At 39.0% G+C, this 27396-nt stretch overlaps 1 protein-coding gene across 3 annotated transcripts in view; it reads left to right on the forward strand.

Annotated features, from left to right (window-relative positions):
• The window catches only part of ATP8A2 (ATPase phospholipid transporting 8A2), a 353217-nt gene that overhangs the window by 194279 nt on the left and 131542 nt on the right, over nucleotides 1–27396 (forward strand). For all 3 annotated transcript variants that reach the window (XR_012622101.1, XM_074815984.1, XM_074815985.1), the window contains 2 exons: nucleotides 1396–1579; nucleotides 5817–5927. Coding sequence is in view for 2 of the 3 variants with exons in the window: in XM_074815984.1 (XP_074672085.1) it covers nucleotides 1396–1579; nucleotides 5817–5927 (295 nt within the window). In the remaining variant the exon portion in view is untranslated. The remainder of the gene's footprint in view (nucleotides 1–1395; nucleotides 1580–5816; nucleotides 5928–27396) is intronic.

Below are 27396 nucleotides of genomic sequence, written 5' to 3' on the forward strand. Positions count from 1 at the left end.
TTTTGAGTCCAGTAAATTTTTCTTAGGAACTCTTTCTCCCCCAATTACTCATCAAGTTATTTTAAGAGGTGTTCAGCGCTAAACAAAATCAGGGCCATAAAGCAAAAATAAGCTGAATAAGATAATTCTGCTTTTTTTGATCAGCAGTAATCCAGCCGGGTGTATTAAAAGGCTATGTAAGTTGCTCCCACAGGATGTAGATTCTGGAAAAAATGCCATGTAAAAAACCTCTGTCTCCCCCATTCCCCAGGCTCCCCATTCTCCCCCTGTTTTAATAGTAAAGCTTTTTGCTATCAGTTACATTCTTTCTGTTGAGTGTTATGTGGCATATTTGAGATGTGGAAAAGTTTTGTCTAAAGCTTTATTTAAGGCAATATAAAATAATTTGGAACTTTAAGTAAAACTGATGGGGAAAGGATTTAGGGTTGTTTGTACAGATGGGGTTAGAATGGAAATATTTAATCTACATGTAGGTATTTCCAGAATACCTCATATGATTTGGTAACTTGATCCACCTTTTCCATGAAAAAAGGGCATTTTGGGTGTCTTATCCAATTTAGTAACCTACTCATGAGTATTTTTCCACTTCTCCCTGGTTTAGACTAGTTTAACTCTATTGAATTCCATGAATTTTTATTGAACTGGAACTGATGTAAAATGAGAGAAGGATCAGGTTAAAGTAACTACCAATAAGTGATAAGAATATTCAGATGTCATGGAGTCAGCCTTCTGTTTTTGAATTGGGACTCAATAAGATCATCACTGAAATCAAAATTGCACCAGCATGCAAGGCATATGTGAGATCAGGCAAAGGCTTTATTCTTTCCGATCCTAACTGTTTAGTCTGAGATTGGAAAGATGGCCTGGCAAGTGGGGAAGTAAAGCTGGAGGAGAGGATAAGGTAAGCCTGCAGTACCTTTTGCCAAACCATTGAAAATGTCTCTGATGGATTTACTCTGTGAATATTAGTGGTCTTTCTCCTCCTGGATGGAGATGCACTGCTGACAGCAGACAGGGAAGCCTGCGCTGTTTATCTGTAAACGGTTGTAGTTGAAGAGGAAACCTCCCTTCTCCATTGTTCCCAATATTAACATCACTGGTGTATGCCAAAGTGTATCAGGTGGGGCTGGGGGAGGAAAACAAAGCTTTAAAATCGTTTCTATCTATCTGGTCTCTTACATAAATATGAGCAAGTAGATAAATGTGAAACTATTTTTAAAGCTACTTTCTCCTTCTGAAATAGTCTGGCACAGGTTCTGAAGCGTAGTTGTTGAATAAAGAAACTTCCCAGCAACTGCCCTTTGATTACTTCTAAATGTAGATTACAGCTGTCCTTTTGGGAAAGGCACATAGCTCAGCATGTGAGAAACTGACACCTTTTTCTCTCCTTTTCAGAGTATCTCCTCTACAGAAGTCTGAAATAGTAGACATGGTCAAGAAACACGTCAATGCCATAACACTTGCCATTGGGGATGGTGCCAATGACGTAGGAATGATCCAGACAGCTCATGTTGGAGTGGGGATCAGTGGCAATGAGGGCATGCAGGCAACCAATTGCTCGGATTATGCTATTGCACAGGTCAGAGGCAAAAAGAACAACTGCCATATCCTGTTGTCAGCAATGCGTTGTGCGCCTGGGTAGTGCCTGATGGCTTCTCTTAGCCTTCAAGCTAGGAGCATCTCTGCTTGTTTCCTTTTCAAGGCAGCTGTCTAAAGCAGCTGTTTGGATGTATTTTGGGGATTCAGTATTATGATTTTGTGTTCTTCAGGGCAAAATTCCACCTCCCCTCAAAGTTTGTTTCCTCCTGACAGCTGTGCAATGTCTTGGTTCTTCAGTAATCAGGGAGAAGCACTTTGTGATGCTTATGTTAATATGGTTTTGAGTGTAAGTTATCTCTCTTCATGCAAGCCCTTTTTTCTAACTATGAGTACACATTATAACCAGGTGTGTAAGAGTTTGGCTGTTCAGAAATTCTTATTTTGAGATTTCTCCTTTCTTTTATTCTCACCCCCCCACCTCCCCCACCCCCCCCACCCCCAATGTATCCAAGAATTTGTCACAGCTCTAGAGAGCTGTCCAGTGTTTTCATTTTAGGTATGTTATTTTGAATGTTGAGTGAGTGCTCACAACCTTATCCCATCAAATTCAACACTGATTACTTCAGCTAAAGAGGACAGTAAAAACCCTTTTCTGTTTTACTGAAGAAACCAAGATGTAGAGTAAAGACTTAAAGAAACATAAGGAAGGAGGTGCTTCAGTTGCTGGACGTCCTCTGAATGTTATTTACAGCTGAGGTGCTCTGTGTGTGTTTGAGACTGGTTACAGGGCAAGAACAGATGGAGCTGACAGGAAGCAGAGATCATCCAGTGTCTCCTCAGTGTTCTGTGAGCATCACCTGAGGTTCCTTTCTGGCAGGGTGTAGGTAGATTTGCTCTACCAAGTGATAAGAAATATTACCATCTTTTGATAGTTCCAGTAGACAGTGAGGTTTTGAAAAGGCATTGGTAATGCTGCTGTTTGCACAGGTAACTGTTTAATGTGTTCACTCTGCTGCAAAGCAAAGTGACAGTCTTGTATTGCTGCTCTGTTCTGTTGTTGGGTGAAGCACTCAGTTTCAGACTTGAATAACTGAGACCTTTCACCAAATTTATCTTGAAAATTTTAGGCTGTTTTATCGAGAGCTTGTTCTGTCATAAACAGTACCATATTCCAAATACATAGCATTATAGGAACTACCATAATCATAAAGTCTGTGGTATCTTGTAATGTCTTCCTCATTAATTTCTATAGACTATATATTGCTTCTGCTGTATAACTTAATTGAATGCTCTTTACTTAGACTTCCTCAGATCATTTATTACTTCCATTTTAATAAGTAAGCATAAGCAGTGAGAGTTTTGTCAATAGAGGGCCCTACACACTTAATTCCTTTTGTGTTAGTTGCAGTAACATTAAACCAGAAGAAGTAATTCCATGTTTGTGTTGCTTCTGCATTAACTAAAACCCCTGTCTCTGAATTTAGTGTTAGAATGTGGAAGTAAGTTGCTCTTGGTTTAAATTCCAGTTAGGGAGTTACTGACAATAGCAATGAATCTTAGTTCAATATGAAATAAAAGCTGATCACACCATCACAGAATTTTAACTTTCAAAAATTAGTCAAACACTGTGGAACTGCATTTTTATGTGATTGTGTAGAAGAGCTTTGTGCTGATTAGAAAACATACAAAGAAATCCCTCTTGTAAAGGAGACTAATACTGTATGGTAATAATGTGTTTCAAAAATAGTGTTCAAAAGAAAAACTTGATCTCCGTGGGGTGTATTTCTTTCAGCAGAGATATATAACTACCACTAAAGCGTTACTGTATGCACATGACTTGAAGGCAGAGTATGTTCTTATTGAGTAATTTAAGACAACCACTACAATGTAGCATCTCATGTTCAAATGGTATTTCGAATGCAGTGGTGCCAGAAGTAGGCACTTGGGGAAGAGAAAGTCTCTATATAGACTTGTTCAAAATCAAAGCATAAACCAAAGAAAAATAAAAAGGCAACTTGTGTCTTACTCTACTTCAGATAACTTCCACAGGTGCAAGGAGCATCTGTTTGAATCATCCTTTTCCCTTGAAATGATATTGCACCAGTGATCCATATTTAGAGAATTCTCTAATATAATGATAATAATCTAATGACCTGTTTAGACAGACAGGAGAATTGAATCACTTTTTCTCTCAGTACAAGGCTTTATTATCTTAATCCAGAGAGCATCTGGTGTCTAGGGACTGTTTCCTGTTCTTAACTAGGGAAACTTCTTAAACAAATTTTTATGCTTTGGTGTTGTTCTTTGGGAAATTTGGCTTGCATTTTGAATGCATCTTCACTGTCCTAACACCCCACCCTGCCACCCCAACATGGCATCACCTCATCCTTTAGTCAAGGTGGGGGGGTATCTTTTTAAAAGATCATCTCTGTAATAAAAAAAGTTATGCTAGGGTTGATACAGAGACAACTGTGAAAACTTACAGAATCTGTTTTGCGGGTAGGCTGGCCAGAATGTTGTAATGTTCCCTTCTGATTTAAAAATCCATAAATACAGTAGTGCCCAAACAAGGGCAGTGTTGTAGAGCCCTATCCCTACAGTTGCTCAGGTATGTCACTAGTTGTGCGTATGCCTAATTGCAGTGACCAGCATCAAAACAAACTTAATTCCTTGCTACATCTCAACAGGACTCGTTCTCCAGTGTGAACAGGCACAGACCCGTGTTGTTTAGGTTACTAATATCTTCCTTGCTGTGCAATGCAGTGCACTCGTTTTCATGAGAGTACAGTTAAGAAAGCAGTTAATGGTAGGATTTGTCCTTGCCTTGAGCTCCAGAGAAAACCACATCTGAGATGGTCACACAGACTCAGCACAGAGAGAAGTTTTTAGGGTGTGTCTAGCTACTCTCTACAAGAGGTGTTTGGGGTGACTTGTCAGGACACAGTGGCAAGTTTCCCATCACTGCTGATGTGTTTTATTAGTGAATTTTGATGAGGAAAGTTGTAGCTGTGCTGCATATTAACTGAGGCATTAGGTGTCTGGTAGGTCAGCTGCTCTCTTGTGAGTGTTCCACTTCCAGTCCTGACCAAGTTGGGCAGAGACTGAACCATGAACCTTGGTTCACTTTTATTTTCTCCTTTCTTGCTGGCATACCCTGACAAATCTGAGTTGCTGATGCATGGGAGAGAGGCTGTTCTTACAGGATTTGTGGTTCAGTGATTTCAGTACTGCAAATCATGAGAGCAGAGCTATCTCATGATAGTCCTAATTCATTACTGTAGCTTTCAATTTCAAATAAGTTTTGGTTGAAATAAATTATCTAGAATCTAAATTTAGAAGTCAAGCTCTGCGTATCAGTCAAGTCACTTTGTGGAAAAGGAAGGAAAGGAGATAATGGTCACACTTGAGTGTCCAAGAACCCTACAGGTACACATGTGCTGAACGGTAAATCTAGTCACCAATTTAAGCTGCCTGTGACTGGACAAAAGAGGAATGCTGCAGGCCATAAAAAAGTTCACTGACAAAGCCAAGACTAGAAAATTATGCATTTCCTAGGCTGCATTGTGAGACTACTTCTGTAAAAGTCCATTTTCAAAACTGGTGAACTGAGAAGCTGAATTTGAGCTGTAGCTGTGGTTCAAACTAGCATTAAAAGGTATCCATTTTTACAAGATTCGTTTACTTGCTCTTTTTGGCAAATGCTCCTTCTTTTTATACAGTATTTTAGGTGCTTTGTATAACACGTGATTGCATACATTTTGTGGGCTGAAAATGTTAATGTAAGCATTCTCTGTAAAAGACTCTATGCATGTATTTTTCCACTTGTGTTCCACCCTTGTGCATTTTATTTCAGCTCAAGACAGTTCTGGTTGCCAGACTGTACGTTTAACACACTGAACCTTGCAGGCTCTCAAACACAGGAATCTTCTTTGACCATGAAATTGAGAGTTCACATTTATATTCAATACACAAGGCTATTATGTTAACTTTGCTTGATTTTGCTATCAGGATAGTAATACTAATTGAAGACTTCTTGATGTTTAAAGCCAGTGAAGACCAGTTAAAAACATTCAGAGGTTCTGTTACAAAAAAGGCTTTTCCTGTAAATATTAAGTGTTGTTTTTTGCCTGTATGTTCTGTGAAGCTATTTAAATATTGTGCTTGAAGAACAGCTCTCATAGCTGATAGGAGGTTTTTTTCTGAGGGCCGAGGTTTACTTTAACAAATTTTTTTAAAGAGTTCTTCATATATGTAGAAACCTGTTTTCTCTCTTCCAGTTTTCCTACTTGGAGAAGCTGTTGTTGGTCCATGGAGCTTGGAGTTACAATCGAGTAACCAAGTGTATACTGTATTGCTTCTACAAGAATGTGGTTTTATATATTATTGAGGTAAGAGGAACTAAATGTATGAGTCTTACTGGTGCTTACTCCTCATGTCTTATAAAAACTCATCCAAATTGATTGAGGTGGAAGGACTGACTTTTTTTTCCATGTTTATCAACTTAAAATTTTGTTTCCTTTCTCAGATTAAGTTAGTTCATTTGAATCTTGTAATGTTTGCAAAAGGAAATCTAAAGGCTTCAGTACAGTTGAAGCCTTGGATATGAGATGTCAGGGACAAAGTTCATTCCTTCTGTGCAAATGTCCTTACTGAAAGCTGCTTTGTATTCGTGGAAGCTTTTCAACTAGATCTTGTATTTATAAAACTTGAATTTGATGAATTAAATCAAAAGTTCATTTAATAGAATGGGGAAGAACTCTATAGACAGATAAACTAGGCAAAAACTACAGCTGTTGCTTCTGAATTGTAAAAGCCATAGCTTAGCTGGAACTGAAATTAGTTTGCATTGGTTTTTGGAAAGAGAGGACATAATTTTGCCCTACAATGCCAATGAAATTATAAAATTAATCAGTTATTTGATTTAATAATATTTAAATGTAGCTAACTGTGTTTTGAAAAACTAATTGCCTGAAGATGTTAAGTAGTGAAACTGGGTTTTAAAGAGGGCCAAATACTATTATGAACATTGATACATTGCATTTCAGCCTGCATAGATAATTCTCGTGCTTCAGGATATGGTCTTGAATCTAAGAAGGATCAGGAAGGGATTGTTAACGTGTGCTGTTGCCTGTTACAAAGACATGAGGAAGTTACACTCAAGTGACCAATCTGTTGAGTTCCAAGTGGTCACTTGGTACAGCAATTTCCACATTGTTCATCGGTTTTATTTATATATGTCTGTGTATATATCAGGTTTTCTATTTCTTTTTACAATTAAGTAGACTTGAATGAGGTTAACAGATAAGCAAATTAGAACATTTATAATTAGGCAGCTAGTTACATTGATTACAGAACATATGTTTGTAATGTTTTACTATTCAGTGAATCATATCATGGTTAGTGTGTGTATAGCTGATCCCTGAGGGTCTCATCATCTTTTATGCATGGTGTTAGGCTCTTAGAGAACAAACATTCTCCACTAACTTGTTCCATTTTTCATGTGCTACCTATTTCTGCATTAGCTGTTGGCTGTTATGCTTTCAACACAGATTAGTCTGTTTACTGCAGGAGAGTTACACTATGCCATCAAAATAATGGCAGTATTTTGCTGTAATGAGTGAGAGCAGGATGGTTGAATGATATACAGTATGCTAGATTTGTGAAATAATACAAGGAGTTGATTTTATTGTAAAATTTAAGCATCTATATCTTGACTGTGTTCCAACTCTTTCACCAGATTTTTAGCCAAATTTAAATCCATGTTCCTGAGATTTTACAGGTGTGTTCATGTCCTAGCGTAGAAGCCACTTTCACAGCTCTGAGACAAATTTAGCACACTTAAATAGTTAAGATTTAGTTCATGTTTTACTTTCTGACTTGGGCTGGTTATAACTCATGTTTTTTAGTAAGGATTTTTAGGTGTTGTTGGAGAGAACAATTATAATCATTATTGTGGAAAAGAAATAAATAATTTAAAGAATTTTTCTAGTGCTTTTCTGAACAATTCCCATGCTCAGTAAGAAAAGGCTTAACAGCTTCATGATTGCCTTCTAGGATACTTTTCTCCATTTCAAAATTAGTTTTGAAAGTCTTGCTTTTTGCCCATTGTAGCACTGTGTGACTTTGCTTCATTTACCATAGTCCGACAGTAAATTAAGGTCTGTATCAAATGTTGTATGGGTAAATTATGCCTTCCCATGTGAGCAGCTGTGGAGGGGGTTGAAGACGGGTGAAGGCCTCTGGGACCTCCAGCCTGAGGTAGCTTAATCATCTTACCATAGGGAGGAATTTTTTAGCTACAGATATCACTATATGATATCTAAAAAGCAAGCCTGCTCTGAGAATGTGAGGTCAGGTGTTCTCTTCACTGTATTAGTCTGTGTTGAGTTCCTTCTGCATTCTGTACTGAGGCAAATGAGTTTTTGTGTCTCCTGATGTTCTTGACCAAGGGTGGGAGTCAGTTCCGTCTAACACCTAGCCACTGAAAAATGTGCAACGAGCTTCAGCCCTCTGTGTACGTTACCCCTCTGTGCTCATGCTGCATAGAAGTTTAGAGAATGCTTAAGGGAGGTGAAGTGACAAAAGAAATCTTGTAGACCTGCAGCAGTGGGAAGAACTCAGTTTGGTTTTAGTTCCCCGGTGAGTTTGCTTTACTAGTGGCCTTAAGGAACTTCTGCTCCAAAACTGTATAAAACTAGCCAAATTGTCTGGAAACTGAAGAGACACAAATTTTGGTATCCTGGGGAGGCAGGGGAGAGAGAGAAGAGTTCTCTAATTCCCTTCATAGCTTTACACAAAGAAAGCTCAGTTGTTTTGTATTTCTGCTGTGAGGCTTGGGAGCACTGATCAATTTGTGGTATGGAGTGATGCTCATCAAAGAGAAGCTCCATGAGGGAATAAATCCTTCAACTTGAGAGGACAGTAGTTGAGTGCCCAGCACTCCTGCACTGTTGCCTGTGCATATGGTATGTTCGTGATTGTTCCCCACTGCTCTGGACAAGTTTAATATTTACCTGTACTTTCTGCTTGGATGTGCGGTATATGGGGAATATTCTTTTAGCATCGTAATGAAAAAGGGATTTGAACTTGAACTACTTTGAAAGTTAATCTTCTAAAGGATTGTGCTGAGTAAATATTTATAGAGTTGAATCAAAAAGCACCAGTGAATATGACTGCCAGTTATACCTTTGTTACTGTATCTGTTTTATTTCAATGAAGCTTTAACACCTGAGGACTAAGTATAGTAAGCCTTATGTAAATGAATTTTGCAGCAGTGAAGCACTGGGGCTCCTCATAACTTTTATTCCCTGATAGTTTCCAAATATTGGAGAGAAATAAGAGATGGTACTTAAGCTTAGCACACAGAACATCTGGACCAACTTACAGAGGCATACATTAAGATTAAACATAAGTTAATTAAATAATGGTAAATGCTAGAGAAGAGTAGATTGCTGTTTCCTTTCCTAGCATCCCAACATTGGTATATTAAAACCTGTAATACACTTCAAAGCTTATCCTGATGCCAATCACTCTTATACCAGGAGGATCCAAACTGTGGCATCTTTGAAACATTAAATTTCATCAGCTTCCCTTTAGCTTCTGGGAAAAGTGGGAATTAAAATACAGAATTTGGGATTTGGCGCAAAGTGTGCTTGGGTGACTGGTGTCATGGACCTTGCTCTGAAGAGGTGCTACTGGGTTAAGGCTGGTGCTTACCTTACTGCAATGGCCGATTCTCTGTGGAGACAGAGGCTCTAGGAAGTGTGTTTTCAGTGGCTTTGACAATGACTAAAATGTGTGCCCATATTGGGACAATTTCATGCAGCTAGAGAGCTAATATAGTAGAAGGCAGGCCTTGTGGTCTAGTGATTGCAGGAGAAATGAAGACAAGAATGTATTTTCCGTCTTCCTTGATTAGGCCTTCCTAGTGTTTTTTTTAAGAGCTGAATTTTAAGTCATCAAAGTGATAAGGCTCAGTGAAGTCTGAGAAGATTTTGATTCGCCTTAACAGCTGGAAACTCGATGTTGCTCTCCTTTCTCTGACCTGATCTCTCTTTCCTTTTGCATTTCCTTATCATCATGCTCCTGCCATTCTCTTAATTTCCCCCCTTGATTTTTGAAAATACGAAACCCAGTGAAATATAAATCAGAAGCAGAAAAAGTAGTGGGTCCTGGCAAGTCAAGTCCTTTCGGTGTGATTCTTAGCCTGATTCTTGAGCCCTTGCATATCACTGCTGTCAAGCTGTTTCAGGGTGTTCCTGCACTTATGCTCTTGCTCACCAGCTGCGGGGTGCAGAATCAAGCCTTTTCATCCACAGAGCTGGTTGACAGATGAATTGGTGCTGCTTCTCCACTCTGGCCCTGCTGGGTCTGTCCTACCAGTGGCAAGGGAATCTACATAGAAAGCTGCCCAGATGGCTGCAGGGATGAAATGTAAATGTGAAGCTCCCTCTTTAGTGTCCTTTTCTGTATTTCCCATGTCTGGCTGCAGTAGCAGTGTGCAGTAAAGCTGTTATTGAGGAAAGCCAATCATTCAGCATCATCCTGAAGCAGAAGGTCAGTGACAGGGTTCTTGCTTTTACAGATGTGCAGACAGATACCTGGGCATCATTACAAAATGCCGTCTCATTCAATTATTTATGTAGTTGGCTTTAAGCTGAGTAGTGAAACAAAAGATCTGTTTCGCATCTGTTGAGCAGATATATTTCACTGGAGATGATATAAAGTTGTCCTGATGATATCAGAGCTTTGAAATACAGCCCATTTCAAATGTAAAAGAATACAGGAATGTTGCTTTCATGTCATGCTTGGAGAAGTAGAAACACAGCAAGATCAAAGGCGATATCAGAAATACCAGGTAAGAGTTCAAGGCATTTGGGAATGGTTCTGTGGAAACAGTAGCATGGAAGATAGCTTTCAGACCAACACAGTGTGCAGGAAAAATGTGCTCAGTATTTCACTGAAGCATGTTGTTTATCTGAAATGTACTTAATATAAGTGCTCTTGTATTATATATTGCAGGCTGAGTGGGGGAGGCAGGGGAATAGATAGTCCCTTTGTCAAGGTCCGGCAGTGTGAGGCCATGACAGAGAAATGAATGGCAAGTGGGAAGGGGGAAGTGTAGTGTTCATACCCTGACACTGCATTATTTTCTTTTCTGCCTTAAGAACCCAGAGATAAGTTTTAAGTCCAGATTGGAAGGAAAGCTTTTTCCTTATGGAGTCTGAGAGGGAAATCTTACATGTGAGCAGTGTTAAACAAGATAAATGTACTAAAGAACAAAACACCAGGATCATAGTTTCTCTTTTAGAGCTGAATTTTTAAGTCTTAAAAGCTCTGAGTAAACACAATGCCTGGACAAACATGCTTTTAAAAAAGTGGTGGGTTTTGTGAGTCCAGCAAGGTCTGGTAATAAGAGCTGTTAAGTGCTCAACACACTCTTAGTGGTCACCACTTCAGAATAGCCGATAGCACAAGCTGTGAAAGCGTAGATGAAATGTTGCTTCTTGAGACCTTTCATTTCTTTTTCCTGTTTTCATGCTTTCCTGTCAAACATAACAGGAACTTTTAAAAATACGAAAAGCAGACGTTGGAATTTTAGCCCTCTTATCAGAATGACATGCAGAATTGATTGTATCTGATATGATACTAAAAAATATACAGCTCTAATGCTGCTTATACGTGATTTATGTAATCTGACTTTTACCTACATCCCCGTGCTTTCTGTTTCCAATTGACTTTGCAACTCTGAGGGCACAGCCAGGCATTAGAAAACCTCAGGCATGGGGATTTTTGCAATGAGTTGAGGACTGAAGTGCAGTAAGTGTTATAAAAAGCAACTTTTTTAAAAGATAAGAGCAGTATTTTCTCCATGTTAAGAATAATAACATCTGGTTGTAAGATTCTCTAACAGGCTAACAAAAATACAGGCAGCTAGCTGTCTTGTCATGCTTATGTATTCAAATTACTGTTGCCTGTTCAAATACCTCAAATGCAGTAGACATTTAGTAGTTGTTACTTCCATGTGCATATATACTTAGCTGATGTGGTAAGCTTATAACAATGCTGTATCATGATGAAGCAAAGTAGGAATGTTTGTTATTTCCACTTTTTGTAATTTGGAAATCTGGCTTTTGAATTCTCACAGATGCATGGACATCCTGAATAAGTAACTTGTTCTGTGTGGACGGGTGCTTTCAGATAGGGAAAAGGTGGGATTCAGTGTCCTTAAGATTGGTATCAGGTGTAACTTTAGGTGCTTGAGAGAAACCTAAGTAGTGTCCATGTAGATGGTGTTTATGGATGCTCTGGGGTCATGGATAGCAGTATGAGACTGACAGGTGTGCCACAGGACTTGCCAAAGACCTTCACCTGTCTGAAGCAGCAGCAGCATTACTAGTACTAAGAGGTCTATGTTGAGGTTACTGAATTCTATCAAGAAGGTGAGGGAATCTTTTTGTTGTTGTTCCTTTGTTTTGAAACATTTAAGAAGAAAAGAATCCAAACCCCTAGCTTGGGTAACATCAATCAGTTCAAAAAGTGCGGAATATTTATGGAATTTTTAGTATGGTACTTGTAGACCTGGAAAGCACAATAATCAACACAATGTGAGAAGAAAAGCATGTGAGTCTCAGCACTCTCTCTTGATAACTTTGGGGAAAACAGGTCCAACGTGTGCTTATTTTTGTCTTGCACTGTTTCTTATCAGCCTTGTACACAGGTTAATATGCAGAAGTAGAAGACTTAAGGCAGCACAGAATGTTATGACTTTCTGGCCCACCAGAGAAGCTAATTGTAGGCTCCAATTCAAGAAAACACTTTTTAGCAGCAATAGTTACAGAAAACAGATCCTGTAAATAGCCTGCCAAACCTCTTGGAATATTGTGAAATACAGTTGGCCAACCTAATCCAGAATTGTTCAGGTACTGCTTTTCTCTTTGTCCTTAAAAATACATCCTGATTCTTTCTCAGCTGATTTACAATCAGCTAGTTTATATTGCTAGCACTGGCAATCTGGTCCATATTTCAACCCCTCTGTTGTCCGTAGAAGTTCAGAAATTGTGAATAGGGTAGTTTCATCAACTTCAATTTACGATTGACTTGGTTTTTGGATTTGTAATTGACTGTTAATCCCAAAAGTTTCCAGGAGATCAGTCACAAAGATAAATCCATGCTAATTTCCCTTTCTTCTTTAGTGCTATGCACTGCACAGTGAATCATTAGAGAGGTGTCCATATTTCCTGAAAACCAGATTGTCTCAACTGTTAAACTGGTTTTGAATCTTTTCCTGTCATTTTCAAATGTGATGGAATGAGTACCAGCATTGTTCTGACTTTGTATGAACACTGACTTGATTACACCCTATAACCAACAGAGCTTGTAACTTTTCAACATTTCAAATATTATAAATGATAAATTAGGTTCCTTAGTGTGGTCTCAAAATTTCTAGGTGAAACACCTACAGGGTTCAATATATGCTGCAATAGACTACTTAAATAAGAGCTCTACTGTGATATTTTATTGGGCAGATAATGTTCAGAGTGCCTGGATCCATTTTTTGTGTATATTTATATACATAAGGGATGTATGACAGGCACAGAGATTTTTTTTTTCTCTGTAAAATATATGCTTAATTTGGTGTGAAAAATCTTAATTTTGTGTTTGGAGGGCTTATAACAAAACAATATTAATGCTGTTGTCTAAATTTGAGGCCATTAAATGTGAAACATTAGCCATCTCTTGAGCAATGTGTTCATCGAAGCCAGAGTTCTCTCATCAGTAAATGTTTTTATAGTTTAACTATGTCACCAAAGAAAATGCAAGTTGATGGTTAGAAGGGAGATAACCTAATGTGAGGAAGCTTTTAAAAGGGAAGCTAAACCTGTATTGAAAAAGTTAGGAAAATCCAAACCTAGGATTGTTTTCATCAAACAAAACCAGCTTTGAAATTCAAGACTTCATCATTCTTGATTTCAACCCCACTTTCTTTCCAAAAGCTAAAAATTTTCCTATGAAATGTAACTCTTCTGTTGACTTTGAATATTGGCTTGAAAAACATTGACCACTCTGACTTAGTAGTAGTGGATAACCCGTTGTTTTGATAAAAATAAAGGGGAATGGATCCTACTTTCCCATGCACCTAGGCCAATTCAGTGCATATGGCATTACTTGTGGGTACAAATTTGTATCTGTTAAGAGTACAAATAAACTTTATCAGGGAATAACTTGTGCTTAGCACATACATGCAGAATTTAGCTGTACTGCACTGAAGGGGGTAATGTTGAGATGCATATGTGGTAATACAATTCTTTATAAATATATCCTTTGGGCTGGTACTGCTTTTCTTTATATCTGGCCTATGCCCCTATAAATAGACTTCCTTTAGTAGAGACATTCCTGTTTTACATGGGAATAACTGATAGCAGAGTAAGGTCCTGTGCATATTGTCTGTATGAAGAAGTGGTTTTGTCTGTTGTGATTTTTACTAGACAAGAAGCCATGGGGCTAACATCTTGAAGGTGTGAGGATTTCTTCTTTTTCACCTGTACCTTGTGACTCTAAATAGCTATGTTCAAAATGCAGTTCTACAGCAATTTACTTCTGTTTGATAATAAGAATGATTGCAAATGAGGCTATGTTTTGCCAAAGAGGACCTGGTGATAGACCCTGGCCCCAGTGACTGCTGGCAAGTCAGAACAGTGAGTTTAGTACTCTGGTTTAGAAGCTGTGTTAAAACGCCCCATAGGGCACTATAGGGGCATGCATGTTCTGCAACTTAATGTAACTTAATACAACTTGGAAGACTTTAGTCTTCCAGGGGAGAGAAAAGCAGAATTACTTTTACTCAATTAGCTGTGTCTGCTGCAGTTAAACTCAGATGTTATCCTGGTATTTAAAAACACTACTTAGCCTGGGTGTGAGGAGGGGTTTGCAGTTCTTTTTGCATAGCTCTTTGTAAAGCATTTTTAGGTAGTGCCAGAGTTTGGAAGTGTTGCAGACAAGGTGTAGTACTGATTCATGAGTCATGCTTTTGTGCCATTTCACGACATCCTTCAACTTTCTATTTAAGCCGAAAGTACTCTGAAATTTAATTTGGAGCCCACTTCTGGAAATGTGTGGTGACTTGTCTGTGAACGGTCCCACTGAAGTCACTGAATAGTAACCGCATTTTCTACTTTCCTGGCAGTTCTTTGGAATAAAATGAGTTTATTTGTTCCAGGCCATGTGCTATGACGTTGTTTGTTGTTGTATGCTTGTGAACAAAAAGTGTGCTCATCTGTGTGGACTGTGTTTCACTTGTCTGAATTGAATAGAAGTCTGCCTGGCTACCGACTTACCAGCCCAGCAGTAAAGTCAGGCTATATGGCTTGATATTCTTTTGAGAATGATTAACTTGTTCATAACACTAAAATGTCTTATTTTGGTGTTCAGTTCGATCATCTTGAAGCATTTGACTAGTACTTTGTGTCTTTGTTCTTGGGAAGTTGAGCAAAAAAAGACATTGTTACCTGAGCTGCTGTCCAACAGCAGTCTTGTCAGCACTGCTGTTCTAGTTGTTAGGGGCATTTCTCTGGCATGTTTGGAGACACCACTGGAGTCATATGTTTCTAAGGTCTGTATTTTCTAGTGTGTCCTATAGTACAGGTGCATGCAGTTGATAAATTCATAACTCTCATTGACTTAATGCTGCCTCACACACAACTACAAAAACCTTCTGAATACTAGCTTAGGAAAGTGGTGTCACCAGATTTTTTTGAATATAAAATTTCTTTCTTTCCAGAATTTGCATAATGAACTGAGCTGGTGCTGATTATTTTGAGGTTTCTTGGGTTTTTTTAGGATCATGCCCCAAAGAAGCTAGGGCAGAGAACAAATTTAACTGAATGCAGACTCCATTTTTAAATGCTGCTAGAAAATAATTTTGCCATTTCACTTGGATGAGCACTAATGATTAAAATATCTCTATCCAGTTTCACTAATTAACCACTAGAGATTGTTTTATTTTGGGATTCATAAAAGGCATCTGTAACCTAGTTTAAGTGCATGTACAGGATTTAAAATAAAATGTATCTTACATTTGTGAAAGAAAGAATCTAGAATATAGGTTTGGAGCTTTTGTTTGCCTGAGTTCAAGGTCTTGAACAAATTTTTTTAACACAACAGGGTCAGAGGTAAAAACCAGACTGTGTTCTCCATGATCAGTCTTGTCTGCAGTGCAGATCTGGAGCAGCATAGGTGGTGTTTTCAAATGTGCTTTTACTGCATCTTCTGCAATAAAACCACTTCAGTGGTTTGACTGTATTTGACCCAAGGGATAGCTGCCCTGTAAGGAGCTAGAGCTCTGTGGCTGGGGATGGGAGAAAAGGAGTTATTTTCACTCAGTGCTCCTGAGAGGCTCCCTTCCTGTGTGGGAATCCTGCATTGCTTAGTTGAGCCATCATTAGGATGGATTGGACTGTGTGATAGCACACAGCAATTTTAACAGCTTTGAGTAACCTGTCCAAAATGGATTATTTTTTCACTCTATATTGAGATGCTGAGTACAATGTGGATAACTATGACTATTTATAAGTTTTGATTATTTATATGCTCTAGAGAGCATGTCACTGCTTTTTATATCTCCTTGTTCTTTTCAACAAAATCATTTAGAGCATTAAAATGCACTAGAAATAACAAATCATGCTATCTAGTGATACATGCTGATTTACACAGTCTACTTTTCTGAAAAGATGTAAAAAAATAGTCAGTTGCAGCTTTTTTCCCCTCCAGATATTCTATTGCCATTCCATAATGTTTTCCATTAGTTAGCTTCTTCCTCACTACTTTGAACCTGATTCTTTTCACGAACCATTGCAATTTGAATGTAACTGCTTTAACGTAGGGGCATCCTGGACCAATGTTCTTAGGTATTTCTGAACCCAGATTGGCAGTTCCTGTATCAGATGAGAATCAGGGCCAATACTTAAAGGCTAAGACCACCATAATCTTCACACATGTTCGTGGGTATACTTGCATGTTGAATATAGACACCAGTATAGCCAGTAATCATGGGCTTAAGCTAAAACCCCAGAACTGTATACCTCAAAAGGCACAAGGGCCCATTCTATGAAAAAGCAAGAGCTAAGTGGTCTTGATGCATGTTTATGTGTGTTAGCAGCCCAGTTCTGCCCCATCAAGACAGAGACATGAATAACTGTCAGAAGAGTGAAGGAGGTCAAAACTTGGTCTGCCAGCTTTTAAGCATGACCAAGTTATTTTGCTTGCTTTCTTCTTTCTGGATTTCTTTGCGTTCATGGAAAAGTAATTAAGGATTTGGAAAGCGGGAAGGTGGAATATATTAGCCTTAGCTATATCTAAGTTCTGCAGGGATTCATTGCAAGTATAGATATTTTTGTGTGTGTGTGTGAACTATATAACTACTGTGTGTGTAAGAAAAGAAATTTAATACTGTATATTTGCATCCAAAACCAAATAATGCTGTCTTTATTAATAAATGGCAGTGCAGATAGATTTTATTCGTATTAACTGACTAAAATATGTAAATGGCTTGGTAGCAGCGAAAGCGTAAGCCATCACTAACCAGCAGTGCCTGAACCTCTCAGCATTATTTGTGATGATGGTACCTGTCAAGTTCAATTTTGTTAGAAAAGTGAGTCTCCCTTTTGGGTTTACTAACAGTGTCTTGACCCTTGCTCCCTTTTGTGGCCAAGGGGTGACAGGTGTCTGGAGCAGCTAAGCAATATGACAGTTAGCCTGTGCTTTGTGTCAGCTGGCATTCATTAGTGTTAAATATCACCTGTGGTTTTGTACTACTCAGAAATATGTTTATGCCTATTAATCCTGCTTTGTGGACAAGATAGGGATAGACTATTGAGTTGCTTTACTTTCTCCTGTTCTTATTGTGTTGGATTGAATCTGTAAATGTGTGAAACCTAGGAAATTTCAAGATGTGACTTCTATAGTGGAATCATTAACCCTTGTTCGCCTGCTGCAGTCTGCTTTCATGGCACCATGCCATGCTGTGGTGGTGGGTCCAGCAGCTTTCTGCACTGGTAGCTTTGTGCAGTGCTCAGGTTCAAGGTGCCACTTCCCTTAGAGAGTCCAAGTCCCTCCAGCTGTGTTATGCATGTTGCTGTACCCATCCCTGGGCTGTGCTTTCACCAGTGCTTGAATCCACAACTGGGCTGTGCTTTAATCTGCCATTAAAAAGGTCGGTCTGATCTTCATTGCTCCCTAGGAGTGTGTTCTTTTCCCCTCTCCTTGCCAAGGCACTAGTGTTTGCACAGCTGCAGGATGAGCTCTTTAAGGTTAGAGTTCAGCCAGATCATGTTCCTGATGTAGCAAGAGTTGTTGGATGAGAGGTAGAACTGGCTTTTCTGATAGCAGTGTAGACTTTTGTCAGACTTAAGTGTACGTGTTTAAATTTTAGTAAGCTAAGGTGGGAGCTTTTGCTTGTGTATCTGCAGAAAAGACAAATTTTGGAGGTAGAGCAGGTGAAGGACATGAATTGGTGCTCATGATATCCCTAGTAATCTCATGGCATAACTGCTTGGGGACTTACAATCAACCAGTTTTTCCCTTTTGGGCTGTCTGGGTATCTGTTACTCAAAGACATCTCAAATGTAGAGCTGGGGAAGAGGAAAGGAAGTTGAGAAGTGGTAGCTGATCCCAAAGGCACATCTGAACAAAAAAACGTTTCCCTGTGTTCGTCACTTGTTGTTCATGTGCACAAAGAAGCTATGATCTCTCAAAAACTGCAAATACATTGGAGACTATAATTTTAAAAGAAAGTATCCACAATTACTGGATTTTTATGCTGTGTGATTTGTGTTTATGAGGTATATGGAGCGGGGGTGTGGTGATCTTTAAGAACGTGCATTAGTCCATCTGGGAAGTAAGGTTGAGCTGGCTTGTGCTAAAATACAAGATATTCCTGCAATGGAGGAGTGATAAAATAATAGCAGTCATGGCAGATTGTGCTTCTCTGGAAGCAGCCACTACTATTTTTCAAGCAGTTCATAATTTATGATGAGTTGAAATAAGAAGGTGGGTGCAGTAAATCTGGGGGAAGAAGCAGAAATGTATTACCTAAAACCACGATAGTGCTTCAAGGGATGCGAGACGTGAGAATTACCATTCTGTTCAAGTTGCTGGATATTGCTGAGAAAGCATTCTAGGGAAGGCATGATAGAAAAGCTAGAACATTTTAAAATACGGATTAGGATTGGAAATCTATGTATTTGGCTTTTGGCTACATAAAAGGTTACAAGCCTGGCAAGCCCTCCATTCTTGGGCTTGGTGAAGAAAGGGGAGTGTATGCTGGTGGTCTGTGAAGGGTCTGTGGGGTTTGTAAAGCTCACTTTGGTTGTGAGGGAGGTGGCGTTTGGATAGGCACAAAACTCTCCCCTTTTAAATAATCGCTCTCTTCCCAAGGAGAGGGTATTTTGTGTATTCAGCAATGAAGTCATTACCTTGTTTAAAAAGGGTAATACAAAATAATGCAACTTTTAGCATGCTGATTTTGATATGTAACTATATTGCTGGTACTTACATGGTTTCGAATGAATTATACTTCTGTGGCTAGCTTCTGCTTACTGTCAGGATAGCTGTACTCACTGAGAACTACTCACAAGCACGAAGTATATATCTGCCCAAAAGCTTGATTTTATTTTTTTTCCAATCTGACTTTGTTTCTTACAGAGCAGGTTGTTGGATCAGTAAATTATGGTCTCCTGAGAGCTCTGCTCTTGAGAAACTCAACACAGTTCCTCTGGTCATTGCCTGTCACACTCTATGTAGCTGACTGCGTGGTAATCTGACTGTTGGTGACTGGGTTCTTTTGGTTGGGTTTTTCTTGATTGTATTGACTGAGTCTCTCTTCCTACTTATTTTACTGGTGTATTGGTGGGGAATCATGCTCATGAGAAGTTTCCAGTGCTGTCTTGAACCACACTGGTATTCACTTGAGATTCATCGCTAAATTTGTTATTCCTCTCTTAAGAAGTTAATCTACAGGGTTTTATTGCAGCCCCAAAGCAGCAGTAAATGATACAAAAGCTGGGCACAGTAAACTGCACTTGGGGTTGTGCTCAGGCACTTGCTTAAATTTCTCATTTGCTGGGGAAGTTCCTGGGGAAGTTCCTGCTGCATACACTTATATAATATAAAATCTAGCAATACTCCCACATCTACTGTCACAATAAAAGTAATAACGGTTGATAGAACTTCAGATTTCTCCATTTGAAAGTCACTCTGGTGGGCAGGAAATGTCTGCTCTCTTCTGTTCCAACAGAAGTAATTACTATATAATTCTAGTAAATGGGGAGAAACAGACCTTTACCTGCCAGGCTTCAGTTAGTTTCCCTCCCCTACTGGCAGTGAGTATGCATGCTGTTCCAAAAAGCAATTTTGGCAGATGACTGCCTGCTTAATGGTATATGAAGAACGATACCTTAAAAAAATGGCTTTTTTATTGCATTTAAATAGCTCCTGTTTCCATTGCAAATACAAAGTTCTCCTGGCCTTGATTTGTGGAGTTTAGTACTGAGAACAATCTTTTGAGGTGTCATTGTAAAAATAAAACTTATAGAAATACTGTCGACTCTTGTCAGCACTTCTGGAGCTGGTGTAAATTTTGAAGGGTTGGCCACTTCTTCCCCTGGGTGCCTGGGTCCAGCAGCAGTGTCATCTTTTGGAAGATGTAGTCTCATTCTAACCCAGCACTGTTATATGTCTGGCTCCCGTGCTGGGAGCTGCAACACTGTACTGGGGATGGTCTTCCTTAAATCTTTTTCCTCACATCACCACGTAGACAGTAAAATACAGAATCCCACTTTATTCTATGGCTCTGCCTCACCACTAAGTCTTTCAGCTTTGAAAAATAGTAGCAGAAAAAAATGGTCAACTTTTACATGCTGTAGAAACTGAAATCACGTATTTGTTTTAGAAAAGCTGTTGTAGTTGCAAGTGTGCTTTGGTAATGTATCTTCTTACAGGATTTCATGTTTGATTGATTGGGTTTGTAGCAATAGATAAAAAATATTCTAACTGATCAGTTATATCAGCAGAAAACCATTGGGTATAGAAAGTAAAAGCATTTTTTCCATTCCAAGTTTTTGTTTGAATATGTTCCCAAAAATCTATTGCCTGTTTTAGCCAAACTGTTTGAGGAAGTTCCATCCCCGAAGAATCATTTGGGGTAATAATCAGTGTTGTTCAGGTGCTGTCTGCTGCATCATCTGAGACTAAATGCAACTAAATCAGAGAAGATTTAGGGATTTTAAGGTCGTTTCCTGGAAATGCACATGTTTTTCTGTAGGACTCATAGTGTTTTTTTCCCTTCCAGTTCATGAAAGGCTTCCTTCTAAATTGAATGTGTATGTTTGCATATGCACCAACTGAGGGTGTCTTGCTTTACCATTCTTGAAGAGTTTGCTGTCTGCTGTAAAGCAGAAAGGGTACCTTTATAAAAGTTGTCAGTCACAGCTGTTTGACTATGTTGGACAAGGCGGGGGGGGGGTGGTGGTGGTGGGTGGTGGTGTAAAAACTGTAGTAATACCAGAATGAAAACAGACTTCCAGGTTTCTCTTCAGTATTTCAAATAGCTGGAAGTCCAGCTCAGTTCCACTTGGGAATTAATAGCTTAACATATTCTATTAATGATCAGTGAGTTTCAGCTATTTCCTGACAAGCATTTTGGACTGACTCACTTGGATGTGCATGTCCTTTTGTATCCATGATATATTTCTCAAAGACAAGCTGCTTCTGTGTTTCCATTACTTTTGCCTAAACCTGTTTCCCAAATTATTTTGAAATCCCCATTGTATGTACAGCAGGAGGCTATATAGTCACAGTGTGTCAGACTTGGTAATTCCCAATAACCCTCATCTTCAAAAGAAATCAGGTGCTAATGAAAATTTAAAAGGAACAGAATAGAATAAGGGTATTGCAATTAATATTTTCAGTATTTGAATTTATGGTGGCGGTTTCCCAAAATCTGAAACAGGAATTTAATTTTTTTACTGAACTTTGTGGTATGAATAAAATCTTCTGAAATATCTGTAGCCTTAGGAAAATGAATCTGATGGAGCCAAATCAATTGCTTTTGTGGTATAAGTGTAAAATGTTCTCACTTGGTGCTGCTGAAAAGGAAGGGTAAAAAATTAAACTATCTCAGTTTCCTTTTTGCTTAGGATGACAACTTCTCTTGCAGCAACAAGTCATTTGTGGTCACTTCTCCAATGTATTGATACCTGATTTATGTAGTAACAAAGTTTAAGGTGAACTGCTGTCATTTTTAACAAGTCAACAACAGCTTGAAGACACTGCATTTTGTTTTTCTAGGAAGTACGCATTGATTTAATGTTAGAAGGCAAAGTTTTGTTGAAATGCCATCTTGTTGATATACACAAGAAAACCTGCCTTCAGTGCAGGTTGTTTTCTGTAATCACTCTCAAACTTTTAGTTGGAGCTGCCCCTAAGAAAATCTACAGTGTATGCAACTTATGCTTAGAAGACAATTTACAGCAAAGTTGTTTGTCATTCTTTTCTGCCCCAGTTTCCACCTCTGTCATTCAGGTCTCCTTGGCTCATTCATCTTTGAGTATGACTGAGAAGGCAGAAATCTCCTGTAGGTCAGTAAGGGTGGGAGTAACAGTGGATGTGCTGCTATGAAATAACAAATCTGAATTGGACTCAGATCATCCTGTTTCCATGGCCCACTGCTGTATGAAGTGTGGAATCTCCCTGTCCTTTTAAAAGGTTGGCCTTGCCTTGATTCATGTTTAAATAAAATAGCTTCAGCTTCACCATCAGTGTAGGTGTGTTCTTCCTGCCCAGAGTAAGTCAAGTGGATTGAGCTTTAGTACCAATTGTAGAAAGTATTCAGAAACATCGTTGGCAAACGTTAACAGCCCAGGGTCTACACTGGAGCAAGGCTTTTGTCTAGATAAAATGGGATGGACTAAGATAACTGTTAACTAAATACAATCCAGTTTCACTATAAGCAGGTCTTAATCTGACTTTCTGAGAGCATTCTCTTATAGGTAATGAACAGATATACCTGAGAACAAAACTCTAGCTGAAAAATACTTGGTGAGCTGACAGTTTTTAGCTCTCCCAGTCTAGAGGTTCAGTGTGGCATTTCTGGCTCCCGTGAAGGTTGGTGCTCATTGTTGCAGTTAGATGCCAGCTTGGGGGCTCAATCCCCTACATTTTCCTTTCCTTTCTGCCTTTTTTTTCAGTTGGGCACATCCAGGCAACAGCCGTCAGTTGTGGCTTTAGATGTCAGTCTGGTTCCAGGCATAGTAGGAAAATTTCAGCTTTATGATGAAAATCATTTCTTACCCCTCACAAGCCAGAGCAGAAAAGCTGGCAGTATGGTTGGAGTGATCTTAGTTCTGCCTCACTTTTCACAATTTCAGGAGCAGCTCCATAAACAGCAAACAGTAAAGTTAACTCCTGTGACTCTTCTAGAGTATGTTCATCCTGTGTGACTATCATATACTTAGTGCACAGAACAGCTTTCAGTTCTGCTATTACTGTTTCTTTGAAATTACTTTTACTCCAACAAAACATGAATTAAGTTATTTATCCGCTGGCTGATGCCCTGAAGGCAAAACGGCTAGGAAGCAATAACCAATTTAAAAAGAAGTCCTGAAACTTTACTTGCATGGGCAGTGGTTCTAGCTGTATTGCTGATGCTATTTATGTTAGGTGCCATTAATCACATTTTGGCCCTTCCTGTGGAATGTACTGAAGACCTAGCTATGATTTACTCCTAGACTTTGATTATATCTGTATTCTTAAAGGTTTTTGCCATGAAAAGCCATGCCTGGCTCCCAGCGAAAGGATGCAGCATGACTTGTCACATTACTCAAATGTGATCTTCAGGAGAGACCAGCTATATCCACAATGTGTAGTGCTGTGCTCGTGTCTCTTCTAGGCATCTAGCAAATCTGACAAATTGTTTTCAGGGTATTTTTAACAGAAAAATACCTGGAATAACTTGATGGCTGTGTCACTGCTGTCAGCATAGTGATTTTAGCCTCATGGTAGATATGTACTGCATGCAGTGGGGTGAGATGAGGCGTAGGATGCCACTATTGCTGGGTCAGTGTTGAAGGGCACTGAACTTGGCATGTTTTTTCCTGCATTATCTGTAAAGAGCAATACCTGTAGCCAGTTGTCCACAGAAGTGATACCTGTGTTTTGCTGTAAAGGAAACAAATACTACTTTCCAGAAGAAAGGCTGTTGAGCTACCCTATGTAGTGTGGGTGACTGGTGGCCAAGAACCCAGTTTGGACTAGGGAGCAGAGATTTTGAGAGTTTGGACTTAGCCCTTCCACATTGACCCAGGCAAATTCACCATGTACAACACTGGTGATACTCTGGTCGTGGCAATTAAACTGTATGGTGGTCTCCCAGTGTGTGGTCTGGCTTTGTAAAGGAATCCTGAATGGTGTCTGATTTGCCAGAATGTACTTAGCTCAGTAGTCCTGTCCCTCTGTGTTAAAACATACTTGCTCTGGCATCCTGGACATGAGCTGTTGTGTATGTGATGCAGCATCCACACATGGGTAATAGTATATTCTTGGAAGGTCTTACAGGGATTAATTTCAGATGGATGGTTGTCTCTGGAATGCAAGCTAGGTGTCAGTCTCTTTTCTTACTAGGATACAGCTGGCAACGATATACAGCTCTGAGTGTTGAGATTGTTTTGACAGGAATTTATCAGATGTTACTAAGTTTCTTAACTTCTGATATCTCTCTCTTATTTTCACAGGTCAGTAGCTTGGAATGTGAGATACCAGTGGCCACCACTAATGTGTGGAAACTTCTTTTCCAGCTCTGATGTGGCCATAAACTTGAATTCCAAATTTAGAATAGTCCTTTATATGACAGTCAGACCCATCAGCATGCTAGATTAAAAAAAAAAAAATTACTGGGGCTACAACAAACAGCTACAGAATACTGCTTGCAGTATTGCTCATACTCTGTCCTGAAGTGCAGTAGCCATGTTAGGAAGGAGAGCAAGCTGAATCTGGGAGGAAAATACCGTATTTATTGTTCAGGGGAGGATTGGGACAGTTCCCGACTTCTTCCAAATTGTTGTGCACTGGTGATATGTCTAGGAGCTGCCCGCCTGTCTTTCTGTCTTTCTAATTCTAAATGCTTACCTAAAAACAAACTCTTTAGCAAAGAATGTAAAAACCTAATGCACCTGAAAATGAGAAGATCTTATTCCATAATGTGTTTCAGTGCACTAAAGGGTTTACCAATACTGTTCAAAACTGGTATCTGGGTAATGCCTGGAGGATGACAGATTGTCACCGGGGTGACACAGGATGGGTTATGTGTGTATTTTTAGTTGAAATTACTTTTCTCTGGAGCCCAGGAGTCTTAAGAAATGCAGGAAACCTGAGAAGGAACTGTCACTCTGGCTAAACCCTGTGGGCAGACAAGCTCATTGTCTCACTTGCGGAAATCTCTATCATGTTACTCCTGGTTAGGATCAGGAGGATCTCTAAACTTCAGGAAGGTGTTTTCCAGGGGATCATGGTTTGTGTCATGATTATGAGCACAATTTGGAAGTGTAGCTTATGCATCAGGAGTATTGGTGTACACAGGTCCATCTTTCCTGTGTGAAGGGAAGTCATCCTTGTGGTGCAGTTGATTTTTCTCTAAAGTTATACTTACTGGCCTACTACATGTGGTTCTTTTTTCTTCACATTATTTATGTATTTTCTGATCTAGATAGGCTTCCCTGAAGTGATCCTCCTTATGTTGCTTTCTCTCTGTCTCAGAGCTTGTTATAAAGTGTTAAGGATTTACATGGTGTCTTGTATAATTTTTTTTCTTCAAAATATGAGGTACTGAAAATGGAAAAGTAACAATCTCTTTAGTCTTCTGCTGCACTTCAGAATTGAAAGGGAGTGAAGTTCTGGTTCTTTCACAGGCTTGGTCTGTTTTGACCTAAAGGCAGATTTGCAAACCCCCAGCTTATTGGGGGGGCTCTTGTTTAAACAGGCAGTTCATAAGCTCAGAAGGGGAAAGATTAGCACTCCTGCTTAAAGAAAATAAGTAAATCGTATTTTGAGCTAATTGACAAGATGAGAATACAGTAAAATTATTCTTATAGCTTATCAACAGAAATATAGCAAAATGATTTTTTTTTTTTAAAAAAAAAAAACAGAATGTAAACTACACATCATATATGGTTCGCTTTTTCCTTAATCTATGATTTACAGCATGGCTTTCCAGTATTGTGTGGTGTGTAATACAATGTATATGCTGAAGATTTGATTTGAACCTGAATAACCTATATTAAGTTTGATCATGTGTGGATATTAAAATGGTTTACAGTATGTAGTAATCAATCATAATAAATGACATATGTTGATACCAAGTTGTAACTCGGCTCAGTGCCCACAGCAGTGTTCGGATTTCAAGTAATCTATTGCATTTAAATTGAGCACATATACACAATTGGCTGAATTTAATTGCCTGACTGTTTACTGTTTGGTTTCAAGGTAGCACACAAGATCTGAGTACTGGAGTCTTTGAAAAATGAGGTGTCCAAAGTTTTCAGCTATTTATCTGTCAGACGTGGTGAGGTGAAGTGTAGAAGACCTTTAGAGAAAAGACTGAGAGGAAAAAACAGCTTTAAATCACTCCAGGGAGAGCTTCAGAAAAACAGAACCCAAACCAGTGCTTCTCTATTTTCAAAGCAGTGTATTTAGTCATAGCTGCATGACTCCCATTAAGTTCATCTGAGTCGTGCAGCTAAAGCCCCATGCAATGGTTTGAAAATGTAGGAAATAGAAATGGTCTTAAACCAGACATCTGGGCTTCTATCCAGTTTTCCAGTGATAATGTCTGATGCATGCCATTAATAAAGCATCATCCATGGGCTGAATTATTAAATTATAGAACTCCTTGCAGAAGGCTTATAAGTCAGTTTTATTTTAAAAAAGGGGGGAAAAAAGCCAAAAACTTCTGTGCACTCTTCAGCAACCATTGCTAACCACAGGGTCCTCTTCCTTTGGAATTGTTAACATTTTTTCACCCTCAGACTTTTTCAATTGTCATCTTGACTTTTACTCCAAAGTTCTCACAAGGTACCCATCTGAAGTCCATGTTCTGCTTCTAATTTTTCCTAGCAGACAAAAAGTGCCTTCCCTTTGCTGTTTCCTTTATCTCGAGTAAAGCTCTATACAGTACAGGTGCCATGTTGAGAAAAACACACCTTTACAGAGGCAAAGATGCTTTGCTGGTTCCTTGTCTTTTATATTTTGATGCTGACAGGAAGGTAGTGATGTTACTAACTCTTTAGAAGCTTACTCTTAAAAAAAAATTCTCAATAGTGAGGAAGATCATCTAATTAACTACCTCTGCAGGTGAAAGTCTTCATGAGTGAGGTTTGGTTTTGCCTTCACATGCCAACAACTAAGCTGTGTATTTAACAGGTTTTTTTTTAAGAATTCCAGAAATCTAAGTTGGTCATTACTATGCTCTAGTCAGAAGTTTGTTACCGTTTCATAAGTGTTACCAGTTTGACAGGGGTTCTGTTTTGCCTTAATCTGGTATAAGTGTGGAAGGAATTACTAAAAATGTAATAATAAAAAGATGAGCTATTCACTCTGCTTTTACACAGCTGTCTTCTGTGGCTTTTTGGAACACCGGAATCTAACTTGCCTGTGATAGCTGTAATTTTGGCAAGCTGATGGCAATGCATGCAGAGCAGGCTAAAGAGAAATACCTCTGTAATGGCTATGGGCAAGTAGGAACACTCTCAGCCATGACAAACGGCTTGCAATATGTTTTTGTGTTGTGGTGTTTTTTTTTTTTTAACTAGC

This window comes from Strix aluco, chromosome 2 (assembly GCF_031877795.1).
Source record: "Strix aluco isolate bStrAlu1 chromosome 2, bStrAlu1.hap1, whole genome shotgun sequence".
Classification (NCBI taxonomy): domain Eukaryota; kingdom Metazoa; phylum Chordata; class Aves; order Strigiformes; family Strigidae; genus Strix; species Strix aluco.